The sequence below is a fragment of the Lithobates pipiens genome, unplaced genomic scaffold (assembly GCF_037356315.1).
Source record: "Lithobates pipiens isolate NorthernLeopardFrog02 unplaced genomic scaffold, aLitPip1_a1.2 Scaffold_8, whole genome shotgun sequence".
Classification (NCBI taxonomy): domain Eukaryota; kingdom Metazoa; phylum Chordata; class Amphibia; order Anura; family Ranidae; genus Lithobates; species Lithobates pipiens.
This window is the reverse complement of record NW_027507903.1, coordinates 635,119,556-635,140,944: the sequence shown is the minus strand read 5'-3', so window position 1 is coordinate 635,140,944 and position 21,389 is coordinate 635,119,556. Positions and strand designations below refer to the sequence as shown.

Genomic DNA, 21,389 nt, shown 5'->3' with positions numbered 1-21,389 from the left:
AGTGCGGAAAAAGAGTAAAGAAGAGCGAAAAAGGAATAAAACCTGGAGGCACAAAATTAGCATTTAAATTCTCTGACTTCCCTGACGATGAGCAGAAATAATCCCTGCTTCTCTCCCTATAGTTCATGCCGAGGAGGAGAATGCAAGGGGGGGATGTAAAAAGGAAAGTGCAATCCCACTTAGTGAGTATTTTGATAAAATTATACAATCTTTTATACTTCGTGGTGTAATCCCTTCCCAATCTCCTCTTGTGAGCATGAGATCCAAACCTTCTATCTATACACACCATTACCCCGTGTTTACTCATTACTTTTAAATTATCATCTATAACTGTGCAAATATTACCCTTTTCCTTTTCCTGAATTTTATATGTTCCCATTTTCCCTGTTCCCTCCCCCCTACCCTCTCCATACCTATCAAGGTTACCCCTAGGGGCTTTTTCCGTGACCACTACACTCCCACATACACCCACATGCACCCCCCACCCCCCTCCTTCTCTCATGCTTCCGTCCCCACCCACCTCCCACCCCCCCCTAATACTCAACAACCTCCCCCTTTGACCCTCCCCTTTCTCATACATAAATTCTTACTATACTGTGTAGGGATGAGCCGAACACCCCCCGGTTCGGTTCGCACCAGAACTTGCGAACGACCCCCGCGTTCGGTACAAACGTTAGAACCCCATTGAAGTCTATGGGACTCGAACGTTCGAATTGGAAAGTGCTCATTTTAACGGCTAATATGCAAGATAGTGTCCTAAAAAGGGTTTGGCGACCTGCCTCCTGCCTCAGGGGACATGGGTCACTGCAAAAAAAAGTTTTAAAAACTACCGTTTTGGCGGGAGCACTGATTTTAATGACGATTAAAGTGAAAAAAAAAAAGTGAAATATTCCTTTAAATATGGTGCCTGCGGGGTGTCTGTAGTATGCCTGTGAAGTGCCACGTGTTTCCCGTGTTTAGAACAGTCCCTGCACAAAATTACATTAAACGGAAATAACACCATTTAAAACTGCTTGCGGTTTTAATGTTATATCTGGTTCCTGCAATATGGTTGAAAATCATTGAGAAACATGGCATGGGTAGCCCTCCCTGCCCATTACCAGCCTATTTGGGTCTTGTACGCATATTAAGGGGAACCCCGTACCCATATTAAAAAAAGGAAATGCGTGTGGCCCCCAGGCCCTATATACTCAGAACAGCAGTATACAGGCGGTGCAAACAAGACAGGGACTGTGTAGGTTTGTTGTGTTAAGTTGAATCTGTTTGTCATTTTCAACCGGTACATTTTTAAAGTGTAGCTCCAGTCAAAAAAACTATCTTTAAGCTTTTTGGAAAACATAGGGAAGGGTTATCACCCCTGTATAATTTGTTTTGTCGTCCATCTTTTTTCATCTCACTTGCTGCTGTCTCCTTGCGTTTGCAAGTAGGAGATGTTTGTAAGTTGGATGTTTAAAAGTAGGGGCCTGCCCTATATTATAGCGGTATGTACTGGGTACAGAGCACGCAGACAGCACGCACTATCTCCTAACACTACTGACTGCAAGCTCTATTATTAACCACTTGTTAGCCCAATGTTTGCATAAAGTGAAAGATGAAGTTATGCTGAGTAAATAGATATCAAACATGTCACTCTTCAAAATTGCACATGCCCGTGGAATGGCGCCAAACGTCGCTACTTAAAAAATCCCCATAGGCGACGCTTTAATTTTTTTTTTACTGGTTACATGTTTTGAGTTGCAGAGGAGGTCTAGGACTAGAATTATTGCTCTCGCTCTAACATTCTCGGGGGGATACCTCACATGTGTGGCACATGCGAGCACATGGGGACATGGGCGCTTTAATTTTTATTTTATTTTTTTATTGTTCATTTTACTTTATTTATTTTAGTTTGACATTTTTTTTCCCAAAAATATATTTTTGATCACTTTTATTCCTATTACAAGAAATGTAAACATCCCTTGTAATAGGAATATGGGGTGACAGGTCCTCTTTACAGTGAAATCTGGGGGGTCAATATGACCCCACATCTCACCTCTAGGCTGGGAAGCCTGAAATAAAAAATAAAAAAAAGATTCTGGCTTTGATCGTACTGGCGAGTTGGTAGAAGCACCGGAGGGCGGTGAGGGGTGGGGGGCGTCTATGGCTGGGTATTTCAGGGTATCACCGAGTATGGCTGGGTATCTCTGAGTATGGCTGGGTATGGCAATTTATGGCAGGGTATTACAGAGTATTGGCGGGGTATTGGCGGGGTACTACAGAGTAATAGCAGGGTACTGCAGAGTATTGGGGGTACTGCAGAGTAATGGCGGGTACTGCAGAGTATTGGGGGGTACTGCAGAGTAATGGGGGTTACTGCAGAGTAATGGGGGGTACTGCAGAGTAATGGCAGGGTACTGCACTGCAGAGTAATGGCGGGGTACTGCACTGCAGAGTAATGGCGGGGTACTGCAGAGTAATGGCAGGGTACTGCACTGCAGAGTAATGGCAGGGTACTGCACTGCAGAGTAATGGCGGGGTACTGCACTGCAGAGTAATGGTGGGGTACTGCACTGCAGAGTAATGGCGGGGTACTGCAGAGTAATGGCGGGGTACTGCAGAGTAATGGCAGGGTACTGCAGAGTATGCACTGGTATTGCAGAGTATTGGCAGGGAATTGAGGGGTTAAATTCGGTGAGCAGCGATGTGGGCACTGCAGATGCAGCCCACATCGCTGCTGACACCGATCTCTTTCCCCTCCGCTGTACCGATCGGTACAGAAAGGGGAGGGAGGAACAGGCGTCATAACATGATGCCGGTTTGTTTCCAAGTGATCACTCCGTCATTTGACGGAGCAATCACGTGGTAAACGGCCGCTATGAGCGGCCGTTTACCGTGATGCGCCGGGTCCTATGGACCCGGCGGTCACGGATGCTCTCGAGTGCGCACACCTCGGGGCACGCGAGAGCAGAATTCTGGGAGGCCGTTAATTAACGGCCTCTCTGAGTTAAACAACCCCCCTGAAGCCGTTAATCGGCAATGGGCAGTTGTTAAGTGGTTAAAGCTAGATCACTAGCTATATAGGTGAGGTGAATATAGTGGTGTATACTGCAGTCAGGGCACAGACAACAACCACTACACAGCAGCAAGATAGGAAATCAGCCAAAAACGATTGGTGTGTACTGTGTTGAAGGTACACAGAACACCCACTGCTTCAGATGCAAAGTAACACACTACAGGAGGCCGCCTTAAAGGCGGCCTTATATAGTGTGGGGCGTGCACTACACAGCCTGAGCTATGATTGGCCACAGGCAGGATGCCTGTGGCCAATCATGGCTCTCCTCGCTGCCGGCGCTGCGATTGGCCAAGCATGCGGGGTCACAGTGCATGCTTGGCCAATCATCGGGCAGCAATGCACTGCGCCAACGCAGTGCATTGTGGTCCGCGCGCGCGTCACTCGAATTTTGACGCGAACGGCCAAAACGTTCGGAATTCGCCGAACGGCCGAACAGCCAATGTTCGAGTCGAACGTACGTTCGACTCGAACACGAAGCTCATCCCTAATACTGTGTGTCATTCTCTACACCCTGACTTCAGGTATATCATCTTCCCTTTCTTCATTTACAGTGCACCCGTTACACCCCCCCTTCGCTGATCTTCCCCTCTCCTGGAAAAAAAAAAAGAGGGAGGGAATAAAACAAAAAAAAAACAAAGGGGAAAGAATGAATGAAAAGGGGGTCATACACATACATATATGAAAAAGAAAAGCACATCACTTCTTCAATAACTGATCTCCCTTCTCCTGCATCCATGCTTCTACCCTTGCCGGAGTGTCAAAAAATAAGGTCTCTCCTAGTGCTACTACCCGTAACTTTGACGGATAGAGCAAAGCATATGTAACGTCCAATTTTTGAAGTCTGCGCTTGACCTCTATAAACTCTGCTCTGCGCTTCTGCAGATCAGGGGAAAAGTCAGAGTAAAACGAAATTTTAGCGCCCTTATAGATGACACTCCCCATCTCCCGGGCCCTCCGGAGCAACACAACCTTATCCCGGAAATTCAAAAATTTGATTAATACAGATCTAGGCTGACCCCCCCGGTGCATGATTCTAAGCGGAACTCTGTGTGCCCTTTCTATAGAAAATTGTTGGGAGAAAGTCTCTCTGCCAAACACTTCCACCAGCCATTTTTCCAGAAATTCAGCTGTGTCAGAGCCTTCACACTTCTCGGGGAGGCCTACCAGTCTTATATTGTCCCTGCGAAGTCTGTTTTCCAATTCATCCAGTTTCCCTTCATATTTACCCATCTGTATTTTTAAATCCTTGACCTCTTGGTTTAATGGATACACCTCATCTTCAATCTGAGAAATTCTACCTTCTGCTGCTGTTAATCTGTCAACCGTTAACTGAAGTTCTTGCCGTATAAAGGCCAGCTCTTCTTTAATACTTCTTGTTTGATCACATAGCTCTAATAATGACTGTTTACAAACATTAACAGCCCCAAGGACCTCCTTCAGCGTCGGCTCTTCTTCACCATTTATTATGGGTATCTGCATGGGATTTATCTCCGATCTTCCAGTTGCTCCCACATTTTTATTATTTATATGTTTTACGCCTGCTTGTGTCAGCTGCCCTTGACTCTTTCTGTCCGTTGGGGGTTTCACTTGACTCCCTTGCCCCCCCTTAGTTGGCGTGTTGTCGGGGGTATGAGCATGGGCATATTTTTCCAACTTGGCCACTGCAGCTATCCCAGCTGTTGCTGCCGTGGCCTGGGGGTCTTTTTCTTTGTCCTTAGCTGATCTCAGTGATTGTGCCCCCACATTTTCCTGCCTGACATGCTCCTCCCCTCTCCTCCGTGCAGACATCGCTCAGATCCGCAGGTGTCCCGCAAGAAAAAAAAAAAAATTGAAATGGGGGGTAAATTTCCCTGGGCCAGGGCAAAAAAAAATTTCTCTTTTTTTTTTTTTTCTTTTCTTTTCCCCCAGTCAGTTTGAGCTACTCCACAGTTGCTCCAGGACTTGAAAGTGAACCAGTCCCTTATTTATAAAAGGCAGGCGGCAGCTAGGTTTCCAATATATATAAATATTACTTTCTTATTGTAACACTTTTTCCAAGGGTGATACAGCATTCCCAGCAACTCAACTCTTACTTCTCCTTTAGTTCAACTCAGAAAAGGGGGCAATGGTGGGGGGAACTGACATAAAGAAAAATGTCTCTCCACAGTCCATGCATAATACAATAACTATGCCTTTAAATATCTTCGCTGTACCTGGCAATGGCTGTGATCCTTCCCCAGACTCAATGCTGTGGCTCCACTCCCGAACGGGTCTCGCGGGACTTCACCTCCAGGAGCTGGGAGTCCTCTCCTCCGTACTCCGTCCTCCACACACCATCACCGGAGTACTCGAGAGACCCCACCGCTCCGCCGCACTCCTCCTCTCGCCGGGCACCACGCTCCACTGGGCTCCACAGATCCCCCAGGTACACCAAGCCCGTCTATGCTTCTCCGCTGGGGAAATCGAGTAGGGGTGTCACGGGCGCCGCTGATTCAAGCTTACATCAGCGCGCAGAGAGCACACATCTCTCTCACTCCTCACACCACGCTACCGCTGCCATCACCATCCGGTCACGCCCCCTTTCACCCTCACTCTTAGTTCACATTTGGTTCTTCCTACATATTGTAATTTGCATGCACACTGTAGGACATATACCACCCCCTCTGTGTGGCAACTTATAAAATCCCTAATTGGGTAGGATTTTCCTGTGCTGGTTGCTTGGAATTCTTTCCTTTTTCCTTGGAATTTTTTTGTTGACAAGCAAAACAGTATTTACAAGGGTAGAACCCTTGACTAGTGTATAACATATATGCATTTGCTACCAACCTATACTCCACTTACCCCCCCCATTATATAATAAATAAGACCATACCACTTTTGGAGTAATATAGGCCATAGCAGCCATTCATTTATTAATCAAACTGTATAAATATCCAAAAATATATAACTCTTTAAATAACATTAACAATAAAAAAACAGTAACAAAACAATAACAACATCAGTTATGACAAAACATCAGCTCCACCTAGTGTTGGTCTTTGCAGGTCCAACAATAACACTCAGTTATATCCAAAAAATGATGTCACTGCGGTCCCTCTGACGTGGGTTATTGGGCCTCAAGCTGACAGGCTGACTCAGAGACACCCACCTACCGCAATGCCCCCATAACCAATTACCAGATAACCTCCGTTAACTGGAGTACCACCCACAGGACCCGTACCACCGACAGATCCTGACTCTTTCTTCAGATCTCTCTTCCTTCACCCACAAAGACCAAAGCCAGCCACAGCTAACAAGGGTAACCCCTTACCCTTGGGAGCCCCTCCACACACGCAATGCTCACTGCGCTCCATCCTGGATCCCCAGTGCCCACAGATCAGGCCCCACATCATTGAGGTGCACCCCATCCTTCTTCCAGTATCGCCAAGTCTCAAATTCTAATTCCAGATGTCTTATCCCCAAACCTCCATGCTGTACCACAAACCTGCTGATACCCCTATTTATTTTACTTCTGACCCTGTTCACGCCCTCCACCGACCTGGCCATCTTCCAAGATTGATGAGCCACCATGTCGGACCACACGATGATAGTGTCCGGATAAGACATACGCAGCCGCAGTATGTCGAACTTCATATCCCGTGTGATATCCAACATGGACCTGACTCCTAAATCGTTACCCCCACATGAAAAAACAAAACATCTGGAGGCCTGTCCCGCCGTGCAAAACGGTGAACCTCCGATACCATTCTGCTCCATAACATGCCCGGAAACCCCAACCAATGAACACAGGCTTCTCGCTTGGAAAACCCCATGTCATGGTTATGCAATAGAGTTCGTCTGCTTACCTGTCTGCATGTGTTCATTTCTAGAGACCAGCCGAGCTTCACCTGACTGCTTTTATTTCCTTCCTCTGGCATGGCTCCACCCTAGCTCCTATCAGACAACTCTATATTAACCTGTGCACTGCTAGCTTATCCTGCTGATCAACCTTTGTGTGTTAGCTTCCTGTTTCCTGCCGTGTGCTCTGCTACTGTTTTCCGTTACCGACTTTGGCGTGTTCTGACTATCCCTGCTTGCCTGTGACCCTGACCTTTTGGCGTGTACCCGACTATTATTGTCTGCTTGTGGCCCCGACCTTGGCTTTGTCCCTCACCATCCCTATCCTCCTGTTGCCTACTGTGGGTGTGAGCTGGGGGACCCTGGGGGTCGCGACCTGGAGCCAGTTGCAGCCAAGTCCATCCTCACCACTCGAAGCGCTGGTGAACACCTGCTGGCTTTTAGACTCTGCGCCCCGGGGAATCTTACACTCTAACCCCAGTGGGATCTGTCCCCCGTCTGCAGCAGTCAGCCGTAGGGTCCACAACCTTGCGGTGCACCCCTAACCCTACGGTGTGCATCTGTCACCTGGGCTCTAGGTGACCTGACACCCCAGCTGCCAACCGTTAGGCCAGACATCTGCCCTTCTGGCCCCCCAGCAAACATATGAATGGCCCAAAATCCAGATCAGGCACTGTACCGCATCTGGAATAAAAGAAAGACAAACATGCCACCATGACCATCCAAAACAACTTAAACCCCAACTCAACAGATCCCTAACCCCCCAAAACAAACTGCCATCACAACAAGTGAGGGTGGACATATAGTCTAAACCTCCTGGATTCCTACCGCCCAATGCGTTTTACTGCTTCCTCGTCCAAACTGGACCTAGCCGCCTCGGTCGCTGCCCCTATTCTGAACGAATGAGAAGAGAAACCTCCGTCCTCCAAACCCATACCCCGTAAACACTTCCAGAAAATAGAGACAAACTGAAATTTTGACAGCGGGGACCCATCCTCATGCATTAAGAAAGAACCTGTAAACCCCAGTCTGTGTTCCAAAAATCCCCTTACCGCCTCCACTGGACATAAAGCCGATCCCGGCAAAGGGTAGACGTATACCATCTTACCCCTGCCCGCTTGATCAGTTCTTAATCTCCGCAGTCGAACGGAAAACCCGTCTGCTGTGCACTGGACATGCTGGAACCCAATGCCCCCTTGGACTTTCTTAGATGGGCTAACCAATTTCCCAATTCTAAACGCCCCAAAAAACGCCAACAGAAAAGCCGCCCTGAATAACCCCAGCTCGTAGGTCGAGGAGCAAGCCTCCACCAATTGCTCCAGAATGCCCCTCAGGATCGCAAAAGGCACAGGTCTCCTAGCATCCTTCCGCCCTACCGACTTCTTGTATCCTTTTATCGCCAAAAATCCTTAGTAAAATCTGGAAGCCCCTGCCATTTGAACAGAAATGCCAAACCTGCCATTTTCCTGCTCACTGCGGCCCCTGAGGCTCCCTCCTCCATCTGTGTAGATAGGAAATACAGCACCATCCAGTGAACTACCGGGCCCGTGGGATCCTCACCCAAACCCTGAACGAAAACCTCCCATTCCTCCCATACCTTACCATATGCTCTCCATGTGGGTTCGCTCACCGACTTCATGATCCATCCCGTGATTCACCCAATGCAATCCTCCACAACCAGTCGGGATAGGGCACTCCGGTGCCAACTCCCGGAACCTGTCCCACTGAAAGTGAGACAACGCATCAGCAATCACGTTCTCCACACCTGACAAGTGCACCGCATAAATGAAGCTATTCAGCTGCAAACAACGTAAAACCAGGTGTTGCAGTAGCTTTATGACCGGAGGGGACGATGCAGATACTCTGTTGATCACCTGCACCACCCCCAGGTTATCACCATGGAACCGCACCTTCCTGTCCCGGAACGATGTCCCCCACAGCTCCACCGCCAGCACCACTGCAAACAATTCCAGCAGCACCAGATTTTTGGTGAACCCGGCATCCACCTACGACTTCGGCCAGGGACCCGCATTCCAGCAGCCCTGAAAAAAATGACTTCAGGTTCCGCGGTACCGGCAGGACCACCTCTAACCTACCCGGTATCCGAAACCCCTCCATGAAACCCTCCTCCAATAGGTGTGCTGCTTTTCTATCCGGATACCTACCAAGATATGGTCGCATCCTTTCCACCATCACTGGCTTCCTCCCTCTTTTGTGTAGCATCTCCAGATCTGCTCCTGCCCTTTTTAAAGCAGCGTGACAAAGGGTGCGTTCCCCCGCAGCCGGAACACTCGTGCTTGTACCGTCAGGATCCGCCAAACTTACAGGATCCCTCGTTGAACTGCCAACATGTTCCCTTCTTTCTACTGGCCGATTGTCCGGGAGCGGAAGATCCGCCGCCCCCCCCCCCCCCCACTGAAAAAACTGGCCCGTGCCCTCGCCGACGTCATCAGGCGCATCCACAGACTAATGTCTTTGTGGTCCCATCTCAGCGATGGCCGTACCGCTCTCCGCTGGCGAAACTGTTCATCGTATCTCAGCCACGCGGTTCCCCCATACATTCGGTAAGCTTCCCCAACCGAATCCATATAACAGAAAAGAGCCAAGCAATGTTCAGCATTATTTTCTCCAATCACACTTGCCATGATGGCGAATGCCTGCAGCCAATTCGCAAAGGTCCTCGGTATCAGTCTGTACCTCCGCTTCTCCTCGTCTTTTTTGGTATCTTCCGGCTTGACCCTGTCCAGGTTGAACTTGCCCAGTGGTAGTAGAGAAAATATCTCCACATACTCACCCTTCCATATTTTCTCCCATACCTCCGGCTTCAAATGAGCCCACAACGGCCCTTCAAAGCAGACATACACCTCGCATTTCAAAGAGTCCGCCAAACGCACAATGTCCTGTCTAGTAGAGGACTCCCTCCCACTCGATGCCTTAGTGATCACCGCTGTGACAAGCACCCCTTGGGCACTGACCACCGCTCCCATGCCTTTTTCGCCTCCCCTTGACACCCCGCCAGAGGGGACCCACGCCGCAGCTGGGCCCGCGGCAACCCTCTCCTGGTTCTCAAACCTGCCTACTAGCTCCTTGATCCCAGCTAGAAAAACCAATAGCCCACTCTCCGCCCTGACAGCCCCACCTGTCCCCAAACCTCCTTGCTCTACCACCGCCTGTGTACCTGCACTCACAACACCGCTGGCATCTGCCGATACAACTCCCCCACCAATAGGTAAACTTAAAGGGTACTCACCAGGCTGCACAGGAGCGATCCCACCAGCCGATCTCTCTGACACCCTTGCAGGAATTGGACTCCTTGGAACCTCCCCCTCCGATCCGGACACCTCACCCTTCAACCTTTGACCGGACAGCAGCGCATCTTCTCCAGACAACCCACTAGGGGACACGGCCCTGGCTGCTGAGGGTAAAACAGCCGACCTTGCCTGCCGCCGTGCTGCGTACCCGCCTGCGGATTTTCTTGTTGCCTTTGCAGGGTCGGTGCGGACCACCTCAGCCCCGACCGACTGACCACCAATTGCCAATGCCAGCCTCCGTGGCCCGAGATCTCCCCTGCTGAGGCCCTAACCCTGCGTGCTCCACGCCAGGTGGGGGGGCCGCATCCGCTCCTACAGCTCTCCTATGGGGCCTGGCAGCTCCTGTTGATCCCCCTTCTGGCCTGCTCCTCTGTCCCAGCCTCCGTGGGGATGGGCTCCTCAGTCTCCCCCTCCAGTCCTAGTTGACCTCTTCGCCGGGGGGCCCGATGGAGCCCTCCCCGGACTGCTGGCATCTGCCCTCTCTCTCCTGGGGGGTTAAGGGGAGAACCTAGATGGCGGCTGTGACCTCTGTGGGCGGCCCCCCTTCCGCTGTCTGCTGACATTCCCGCCGCTTGCCCCAGCAAAGCCCCCAGAGTATCATGCACCCATATCTCCCCCCGAATGGCTGCCTCCTCCCTGACCTTAGCAATCAGCTCCTCTATGGCCGCCATGCTGCTGTCCTCCTGAAACTTTCCTCCGGAATGCTGCCTCGTGGAGGGGGCAGGATCAGCTTCCTGCACTGAACAGGATGTGCCAGCATTTCTTTAAGATTTTCTCCACATACTTATATTGTACATTATAATCTAATATTAGGGCTGGTGCTTCTGGAAACTGTTGTACTTTCTTCTCTCCATAGATCATTGATTTTCTGTCCATGGTTTCTACCTGATCAATTTGTCTTTCCATAAACTGTTGGTCATAGCCTTTCTTAATGAACCTCTGACTAATTAGATCAGCTTGTATTTTTGAAGTCAGAGTCTTTTGTACAATTCCTTCTGACTCTTACCAGCTGGCCTTTCGGAATATTGAACAGCCAGGGTTTATGGTGGCAACTTATGATCGGTAAGTAACTGTTCCTAGCCACATCTTTGAAATAAGTTTTCTTATTTAATTTATCCCCCTCAATACTTATTTCCAAATCCAAAAACTGTATTTTCTTTGCCTCGATCTTCCAGGTAAGTATAATATTTCTATCATTTTTGGAATTCCTCCAACGTCTCTGTACTTCCATTCCATACAATTAAAATATCATCAATGAACCTTTTGTACAATCCTAGTTCACTAGGTAGATTTTTATAAACAGCATCTTCTTCCCATTGTGCCATGAAAGCGTTGGCCACACTCAGGGCAAATTTTGCCCCCATGGCTATACCAGTAGCCTGTTTGTAGTATGTTTGATCATGCCAGAAATAATTGTTCTTCAGGCAGAATTCAATGCACTTAACCAAAAACTTCCTCTGCGTACATTTTAGATTACTGTTTTCTCAATACCCACTTAGTGGCTTCACATGCTTGGTGATGTTGTATCACTGTATACAGAGATGACACATCCGCTGTTGCCAATAGGGTTCTTCCTTCTAAAATGGATGGTGACTCCAATAATTGTAAGACATGTTTAGTGTCTTTACGGTAGGATGTTGTTTGTTGTACAGAAGGTTGAATAAAGTTGTCAATATATTGACCCATCCTTCATGTCAGTGAGTTTATCCCATTGAAAATGGGTCTCCCTGGTGGGTTTATACTGTCTTTGTGTATTTTGGAGACTGTACAAATTATTGGAATTCTACATGACTCTGAAACTAAGTATCTAGCTTCCTTGGTGTTTAAAATTTCTTTTTTTTACACCCAAAATGTACAATCTGTTCCAAAGCTTTTTACACTGCATTATGGGGTTACCCAATAATGCAGTGTAGGTGGAGGAATCTTCAAGTTGACGTTTAATTTCTTCCTGATGTTTTTGTTTATTTTGTAGTACTACTCCTCCACCTTTATCCGCTGGTCTAATTACTAGGTCTTTTCTAGCCACCAATAATCGTAAGCCCTTTTTAATGTGGATCGGATCCTCGATTTTCTTGACTTTTAAATCATCTAGATCTTGTAAGACCAGGTTCTTGAACACTTCTATGTGCTGTCCATCATGAATTTGGGGGCTGTTCAATATTCCGAAAGGCCGGCTGGTAAGAGTCAGAAGGAATTGTACAAAGGACTCTGACTTCAAAATACAAGCTGATCTAATTAGTCAGGGGTTCATTAAGAAAGGCTATGACCAACAGTTTATGGAAAGACAAATTGATCAGGTAGAAACCATGGACAGAAAATCAATGATCTATGGAGAGAAGAAAGTACAACAGTTTACAGAAGCCCTAATATTAGATTATAATGTGCAATATAAGGATGTGGAGAAAATCTTTAAGAAACACTAGCACATCCTGAAAGGTAAAAAACATTAGCAAAAAGTCTCCTACCGGATAAACCAGTCATCATTTATAAATGAGCCACTACATTAAGAGACCTAATTGTGAAGAATGTGGTGGACTCACCCACAAGTAACCAATTTACATTCTTCAATGGGAAAGGGTTCTACCCTTGTAAATACTGTTTTGCTTGTCAACACTCGAAAAAATTCCAAGGAAAAAGGAAAGAATTCCAAGCAACCAGCATGGGAAATTCCTACCCAATTAGGGATTTTTTAAGTTGCCACACAGAGGGGGTGGTATATGTCCTACAGTGTGAATGCAAATCACTATATGTAGGAAGAAACAAACGTGAACTAAGAGTGAGGGTGAAAGAACATGTACAGAACATAATTAAGGGATTTCCTAAACATAATGTTTCCAGCCATTTTGCCGCAGCCCATAATAATGATCCATCAGAGTTAATATTTTGGGGGATAGAAATATACAAGAAAGCATGGAGGGGGGATCATAAAGTGAGAACAATAAGCCAAAAAGGATCCCAGTGGATATATAAAATGAAAACATTGGCACCTCAAGGGTTAAATATTGATTTTGATTTAAATTGTTTTATTAGTGATTTTTAATTATTTATGTAAACTTCCTACTTTATTTCCAGTGTGCGCTATTTATCCACTTTAGATTTTTTCATCAATATATTTTTATAGCGTGATATTCTATACCCTAAAATCTATGTTTATTGACACTAAGGTGCGTATTTTTTCTATATATATTTTTATATACACATATTTTTAATATACTTTTAATATTTTTTATTTTTTCTCTATATTTTTTACAATGTGACGATTTAAATTGATGTAGAAGTTAGATGCCGTACCCATATTTCACCACAAGATGCCACTATATAATCCTTGGAGATTGAGTTTTCACGTTTTAATGGTGTACGTAATAGTGGAATGATAGAGTAATGTTAATCATTACGTTTTTCATTTTGAATTTTAATTATATTTCCCCAATAAAGTTTGCTAATGGAAGATATTTCTCATGAATTATATAGCTCATTGCCAGTAACAATCCTATTTTAGAGATTGCGCTCTTTGGTCCACAACAAAATGGCGTTTTGAACATTTCCCGTATACAGTATATAAAAGGATGTGCGTTACATCAAACCCGATTCCCTGATGAAGTCAGAAGGTGTGCACCTTGACGTAATGCGTAGAACACAAAACCGTAGATAAACACATAGTTGCCAACTGTCCCGAATTTCTCGGGACATTCCCGGGATTAGGACATTTGTCCCAATTTAATTTTGTCCCGGGAAATGTCCCGGGAACTTCGGTTTGTCCCGTTTTTCGCTGCCACCGGCAGCTAGAGGCCGCCATTTTAAAGAAGACCAGAAGCTGGTCTTCAATAGAGATCAGATGCTGCGGTGCCGCCCACCCCTGCTGCCAGTGTCTGTGAAGTGCAGTGGGCGGCGCCGCAGTTCAAAGTCATTCCGCGCGGCAACGACGGGGTGCCGCATCTGGAGGAGATTCCGGGGCCTGTCTGGAGAGGTGGGGGCCAGTCTGAGGATGTGGGGGCCAGTCTGTGTATGACGGGGGCCAGTCTGTGGATGTGGGAGGCCAATCTGTGGATGTGGGGGCCAGTCTGTGGATGTCGGGGGCCAGTCTGTGTATGCGGGGGCCAGTCTGTGTATGTGAGAGCCAGTCTGTGGATGTCGGGGGGGGGGCGGTCTGTGGATGTCGGGGGGGGGGCGGTCTGTGGATGTCGGGGGGGCGGTCTGTGGATGTCAGAGGGGTCGGTCTGTGGATGTCAGGGGGTCCAGTCTGTGGATTTGGGGGGGGGCAGTCTGGATGTCAGAGGAGCACCAGATGTAAGGAGGGGCTGCGCTGATGGACACAGATATGCGGAAGGTACCTCTGATGGAGCACCTGATGTAATGAGGGACTCTACTGGGTGCACCTGATGGCATCTGGTGGCAGGCAACGTGGCTAGTGACGCGCTCAGGGCTCCTACTGATTCTGCTTTATGGTGAGTTGAATGATTTGATTTCATATTACACTGTAATTATAGAAATAATGCGCTTTAATCATCCTGACACCATAACAATCATGGCGCCAGGATGATTGAAGTGCTAACACCAGGTATTTGGAGTATCTTTATCTGCTGATTGTCAAACTCTGGAAAACACATATTGCTATTGTGGTGTAGGATAGGGGGGCTGCTGTCCCTCCACCCCCCCCTTTCCCTCTCCCCCTCCTTTCCCTCTGCCCCCTCCTTTCCCTCTCCATCCCGCATTCATCACAGACTCTAACCACACCCCTTTCAGCCACACCCCAGTGTAAGCCACTCCCACTATTTTGCGTAAACCACTCCCGTATTTTGCCACATTTTCACCTTTTTCTATGCCACACCTATAACCGCATACCCGCCCCCTAATTATAACACAACTCTGCCTACTGCCAGAAAAAGTGTCCCGAATTTCTTTTTTACAATGTTGGCAACTATGTAAACATCACATACCGGAAGTTGTTACGACTGACCGGAAGTGGATGCCGCTGACCGGAAGTAACGTTAGAAGTGGCGTGGAACGCCGTTACACTGTGAGTCTGGCCTACTTTTAGCTGCTGACTTGTAAGCAGCCATTTTTATTTAATAAAGTGTATATTATTTGGGTAATGCAGTATCGGAGCCCCATTTATTTTACATGTGAATACCATTATGGAGTTTGAGTGACCATTTGTTTCCGAACTTAACCTTTATTTCTGGATTGACCAACAATCACGGACGCGGGGATAAGATTTCTATAAGAGCGCTTTTTACAAGCCCATGAGGTAAGGGCACTGAGAGCACTTTATAGGATTCACTAAGCACTTTAATCACAGGAATTGGGAGTGAATGGACACAGCTTTTTGGACTTTGGACATTTTGTTGCACTTTATTTGTATTTTACACAGCTGGTAGCACTTTATTATTTCCACAGTGAGTGCACTTTATACACTTTAAGAACACTCTATATCACTGGACTATGTTGAATGCATATTGAATGCATCACAGTGTCATCACTAGGAGTGCACTGTATACAAACAGATATTGTATTTGATTATTATATGCACTGTTGTTAATGCACTTTATTGTTCTAGCACTTTATTGTTCTAGCACTTTATTAGCCTCTATTATTATATATCTTTTCAGTAATTTATTTAATTAATTTGGTGTTCGTTGGACCACGCAGGTTATGCGCTAAGTCATATATATTTGGATGTATTGAGCTTTTTTAGTTTCATGTGAGCGGTGATCACTTTAGATTTGGCAGCATTTCCATACATTTTGTTTGGTTGTATAGTGGCGCAGAAGTCCCCTTTTATATTATTTTACTTCATAAAGTGTATCAACATCCAATAATGTTGAATAAGTGTGATCACACCCAGTCTGGGGTCAAAAATCGACTTGATCTTATATAATTCCCCCGACTGTAAGATGCTCTAAATCAGTAGCGACACATATCCTGTAACTATTCTAATATTATGTTTTAATTTCCAGATAAAAGCGAGGGACCTTATTATGGGATTTCTGAGAGCCCATACATACATTGGAGTGTTTCTTATGATAATTATAAGAACCCATACATAAATTGGCGTGTGACCAAACTTATCCCATCCATCTATACTGTTGTGTTCCTGGTGGCTCTTCCTCTCAATATCATGGCGATCTTCATATTCCTGGTGAAGATAAAGGTCAGGAAGCCGGCAGTGGTCTACATGCTGAATCTCGCTACAGCAGATCTCCTCCTCGTTAGTGTCCTGCCTTTTTATATTGTCTATAGATTCTTGGGATCTAACTGGATCTTCGGGGAAGGAATGTGTCGTTTTGTCACGGCCGCATATTACTGTAACATGAGTTGCTCCGTCCTGCTCTTGGCAAGTATCAGCATGGACCGTTTCCTGGCCATAGTCTACCCGGTGCGGTCTCTCTCCTGGCGCACAGTGACTCAAGCCTGGCTAGTGTGTGGTGTCATCTGGGTCATCTCATTGGCCAGCTTTGTGCCTCTTCTCATGAAAAATCAAATTTATGAATACAAGATGAATATAAATACATCCAATATACAAAATATATGTCATGAAGCCATGAAAGCTGAAGATTTTAATACTTTCTATTTTTATTTTGGCACCATTATCGTCTCAATTTTCTTTTTGCCACAGTTATGTATAACTTTCTCCTACATCGGAATCATCTGCAGTCTCCACAAGTCAAATGTTGATGGCACACATAAGAGAACCCGAGCTATCCGCCTATCTGTAGTTGTTCTGAGTGTGTTTGTCTTTTCTTTTTTGCCAATCTTTGTCATTTATTTAATTCACTATGTGCAGATTCTTTCTGGGGATTACTCTCTCTATATTCCCTACATGGTTTGCACCAGTATCAGCAGCATAAACTGTTGTCTGGATCCTCTTATCTATTATTTTGCATCCTCCGAGATGAGGAAATACTTCTACAGTATGATGTGCTGGAAGAAAAATTAATGCACACTTTTAATAACAAAATAAATAAAAATAAAAAAAATAGAGCATATGAGTTATAGTAACACCTCTCATTTTATTGCACTGTAATTATCTAAAAAAAGATTATCAGTTGATATAAATGTCACTATTATGAAAGCTTCAGTTTGCTTTCAACTTCCTCCCAAAGCAGAATTTTGCCCCGGACACACGGTCGGATTTTCCAATTGAAAATGTTCGATGGAAGCTTGTTGTCGGAAATTCCAACCGTATGTAGGCTTCATTGGGCATTTTCCATCAGAATTTCCATTACACAAAATTTGAGAGCTGGTTCACAAATTTTCGAACAACAAAATCCGCTGTCATAAATTCCGATCGTATGTACACAATTCCAACGCACAAAGTTCCACGCATGCTCGGACTCAAGCATAAGAGCCGCACTGGCTATTGAACTTAATTTTTCTCGGCTGTGTTGTACATCACCGCGCTCTTGACGTTCGGAATTTCTGACAAGATTTGTGTGACTGTGTGTATGCAAGACAAGTTTGAGCCAGCATCCGTCGGGAAAAAAAATCCATGGATTTTGTTGTCGGAAAATCCTATCGTGTGTACGAGGAAATAGGGTGGAAAAATCTTAATGATAAAGCTTTAAGAAACAAAAAAAATTCTGGCCCTGCAGAATATTATCTGCATAGGGAGTTCATAATTACTCATAGGTGGTATCTTCCCCCTTCTAGATAATATAATTACTATCCTGATACTTCACCCCAATGCTGGCGTAACTGTGGAGATGTTGGATCGGTTATGCCACGTACACACCACTGGACTTTTCAATGGACTAGGTCTTCCGATGGACTTTCGGTAGAGTTCCGACGGACTTGGCCACATGCAATCACACCAAAGTCCAACGGATTTGAACGTGATGACGTACGACCGGACTAAAACAAGGAAGTTCATAGCCGGTAGCCAATATCTGCCCTAGCGCCGCTTTTTGTCCGTCGGACTAGCATACACACGAATGGATTTCTCTATAGGAACGGGGTCCGGCGTAGTTCTGGCCGAAAAATTTGAAACATGTTCTATTTTTAAGTCCATCAGATTTTTGGACAGCAAAGGTCCAATGGAGCCCACACACGTTCAAATTGTCCGACGGATTTGTTCCGTCTGACCCTTGCTGTCGAAAAGTCCGGTCGTGTTTACGCGGCATTAGCCACATTTCGTGGTACTGCAATTCTGTTCCCTCCCTTTTGGAATTCAGTATTTAACCACTTTGGTCCCGGAAGATTTGACTGCGCAATGACTAGGCCATGTTTTGCGATACGGCACTGCAACGCTTTAACTGACAATTGCGCGGTCATGTGATGCTGTACCCAAATAAATTGAAGTCTTTTTTTACCACAAATAGAGCTATCTTTTGGTGGTATTTTATCACCTCTGCGGTTTTTATTTTTTGCGCTATAAACAAAAAAAGATTTTGAAAAAAACAATATTTTGTACTTTTTGCTATAATAAATATCCCACTTTTTTTTAACCCTTAAGCCACCGGACCATTTGGCTGGCCAAAGACCAGAGCACTTTTTGCGATTCGGCAATGCGTCGCTTTAACTGACAATTGCGCGGTCCTGATACGCAGGCTCCCAAACAAACGCTTACAAATAGCGACAATTTGGAAAAAAACACAATATTTTTTACTTTTTGCTATAATAAATATCCCACAAAAAATATAAAAAAAAACGTTTTTTTCCTCAGTTTAGGCTGATACGTATTCTTCTACATATTTTTGGTAAAAAAATCGCAATAAGCGATTATTGATTGGTTTGCGCAAAAGTTATAGCGTCTACAAAATAGGGGATAGTTTTATGGCATTTTTATTAATAATTTTTTTTACTAGTAATGGCGGCGATCAGCGATTTTTATCATGACTGCGACATTATGGCGGACACGTCGGACAATTTTGACACATTTTTGGGACCATTGGCATTAATTTTTTTAATTAAACATGCATTGATTACTGTAAAATATCACTGGCAGTTGAAGGGGTTAAGACTAGGGGGCAGTGAAGGGTGTTAAGTGTGTCCTAGTGTGTGTTCTAACTGAAGGGGGGAGGGGACTGTGCAGGGAAGCTAACAGATCGCTGTTCATACTCTGTATGAACAGACGATCTGTCAGTTCTCCCCTCAGAGAACCTGAAACTGTGTTTTTTTTTTTTTGTTTAACAGAAGGAATGTTTATTAAAGCTATTAAACATTATACATGAGAACAGTTGTCAACATGACAATAGATATCTTCTTAACAATAGTTGTAATACCATTTATGTTTCTCTGGGGTTAACAACATTTGTTATTTCATTGCATACATCATAGTAACACAATCAACACACATTCAACGGTATCTCATCCTCCAACTATAATCAACATTAATCTCTGCAGCTCCCTTGCAGTTATATCAATACCTGAATAGGCTGTACCCCACCAGTATGTCTTTGAAGCTAGTAGAGAAGAGAAGAAGGAGAGAGGAAGGAAAGGAGAAGGACCCTCGGGTGGTGGGGCGGGCTATTTATATCCCCGCTCGGTTTGTCTGTCTTCACTGCTTGTGGCTGCTGGTTGCGGTTTCCACAGATCTTTATACTTCAACACAGGACTCATTCAGGTACACTGGTCATTGTGGGTGTTGATTTAGTCACCCCACCCCCATATTATTTGCTCCCAGTTTATCTAGGGGGCTATACGCTGCTTTATCTGCCCCTCTTCCTAGCATTTATTTTCCACTCTTTTGCCTATTAATTTAACAATTATCCATACATTTTTCCTTTTTTCTAACACTGGGTTCCTTGTTTCTATTATTATTATCATTATTTGACACCAACATATAGATGGGTATTTTACCATATACTTACATCAGTTACTGTGACGGAACCAATCCCCCACACTCCGATTGAGTGTTTCCATCTATATACCGCTTCCTAAGTCCTGGAACACGAGTCCAATGGATCTGGCTATAGGAACCCCCAAGAACTAGACAACACCAGTCTTGGAGGACATCAGGAATTACCTTTATTTGCGACCTCACACAAAATATATACAGCAGGGTGACTAAAACCTAACCTAATTAGCATGAACTAATTATCTAATCAACACTGGACTCCTTCATTCAATTGCAGGTTAATTAGCACAAACAACAAAACAACAATAGGTGAAATACTCTTTAGAATCTGTGTCAAGCCAGACTAGACTCATTTACATTAGTTGGCTGGAGTTGATGACATTAGCATCTAAGAGTTTGTGTCCCAATAGTGTGATTCAGTCTATTGCTAACATGGCATTTACATATCCAGGGTCTGTGTGCCTGGGGGGGGGGGGGGGGGCACGGACCTGAATTCAAGTAACACCACCTCAGGGGTCCCCAGGCATACAGCTCACAAAGAGCACTGTTCCCCCAAATGCGAGGGCCCATAATCACAAGGCAAGAGGCTCGCCTTTAGTCCCCTCCAAGAACCTCGGTCCCAGCTAGGTCTATCACAGTTACATTTTCTATAGACAGTTTGGAGTCCGCATTGATACCACCAGCAGCAGCAGTGGAGATTTCCTTTCCTTGTTGGGGAGTTTTTTTTCCTGCTCTGTTTTCCTGTCCTGGGGGGTTCCTCCTACCTCAGCTCTCGGTGGAGACATTTTATGGTGCCCCTTGATCTCTCAGTGATTGCCAGTGACATGTCGTGTCTGTCAAGTGAGTAGTGATTCAATGGCAATTTCCCGCCTATGTCTCCTTTCCCCCTATATCTCCCTTGGTGATTGGGATCAATATATATTCAATGATATACACTTTTTTCACAGATGTGTCATATGCACTTATTCCCCTTCTTTTTTTTTTTAAGTTTCATATGAATGTGTTCTTGGAGAAATAACGGGAATGTTATTGTATATCATATACCACTCGTGTTTAATGCTTTGACTATTTGAGTTTCTGTAAATAACATCTTTACTGCAATTTTTATCCTTCACAGTATGATGTCATGTCTATGGCTTAATAATAAAGGATCTGTTCTACATCCGGTTCCTCTTGGTGCCTCATTTAAAGTCCCAAACTGCCCTTTTCTTTATATTGCAATTAGGGGTGGAAGCACCTCTTGCCCCGAGGTGCTTCATTTAAAGTCCCAACCCGTTCTTTTCACTTCCTGTAGACGAAAGAGAGAGAGAAAAGAACTGGGAGGGAGTGAAGAGAGGGCAAAGGTGGAGAGGAGAGAGAAGGCAAGTCATGTCTCATATACCGGATTTCCCAGTTTACAATCAAAGTGAGAGAA

At 45.4% G+C, this 21,389-nt stretch overlaps 1 protein-coding gene across 4 annotated transcripts in view; it reads left to right on the top strand.

Moving 5' to 3' along the window:
- LOC143961557 (proteinase-activated receptor 1-like) overlaps positions 1–21,140 on the top strand; it is a 179,525-nt gene extending 158,385 nt beyond the window's left edge. For all 4 annotated transcript variants that reach the window (XM_077470867.1, XM_077470864.1, XM_077470865.1 and 1 more), the window contains one exon: positions 16,137–21,140. In XM_077470867.1, coding sequence (XP_077326993.1) covers positions 16,137–17,116 — 980 coding nt within the window. In that variant the 3' untranslated portion in view covers positions 17,117–21,140. The remainder of the gene's footprint in view (positions 1–16,136) is intronic.
- The last annotated feature ends 249 nt before the right edge of the window (positions 21,141–21,389 follow it).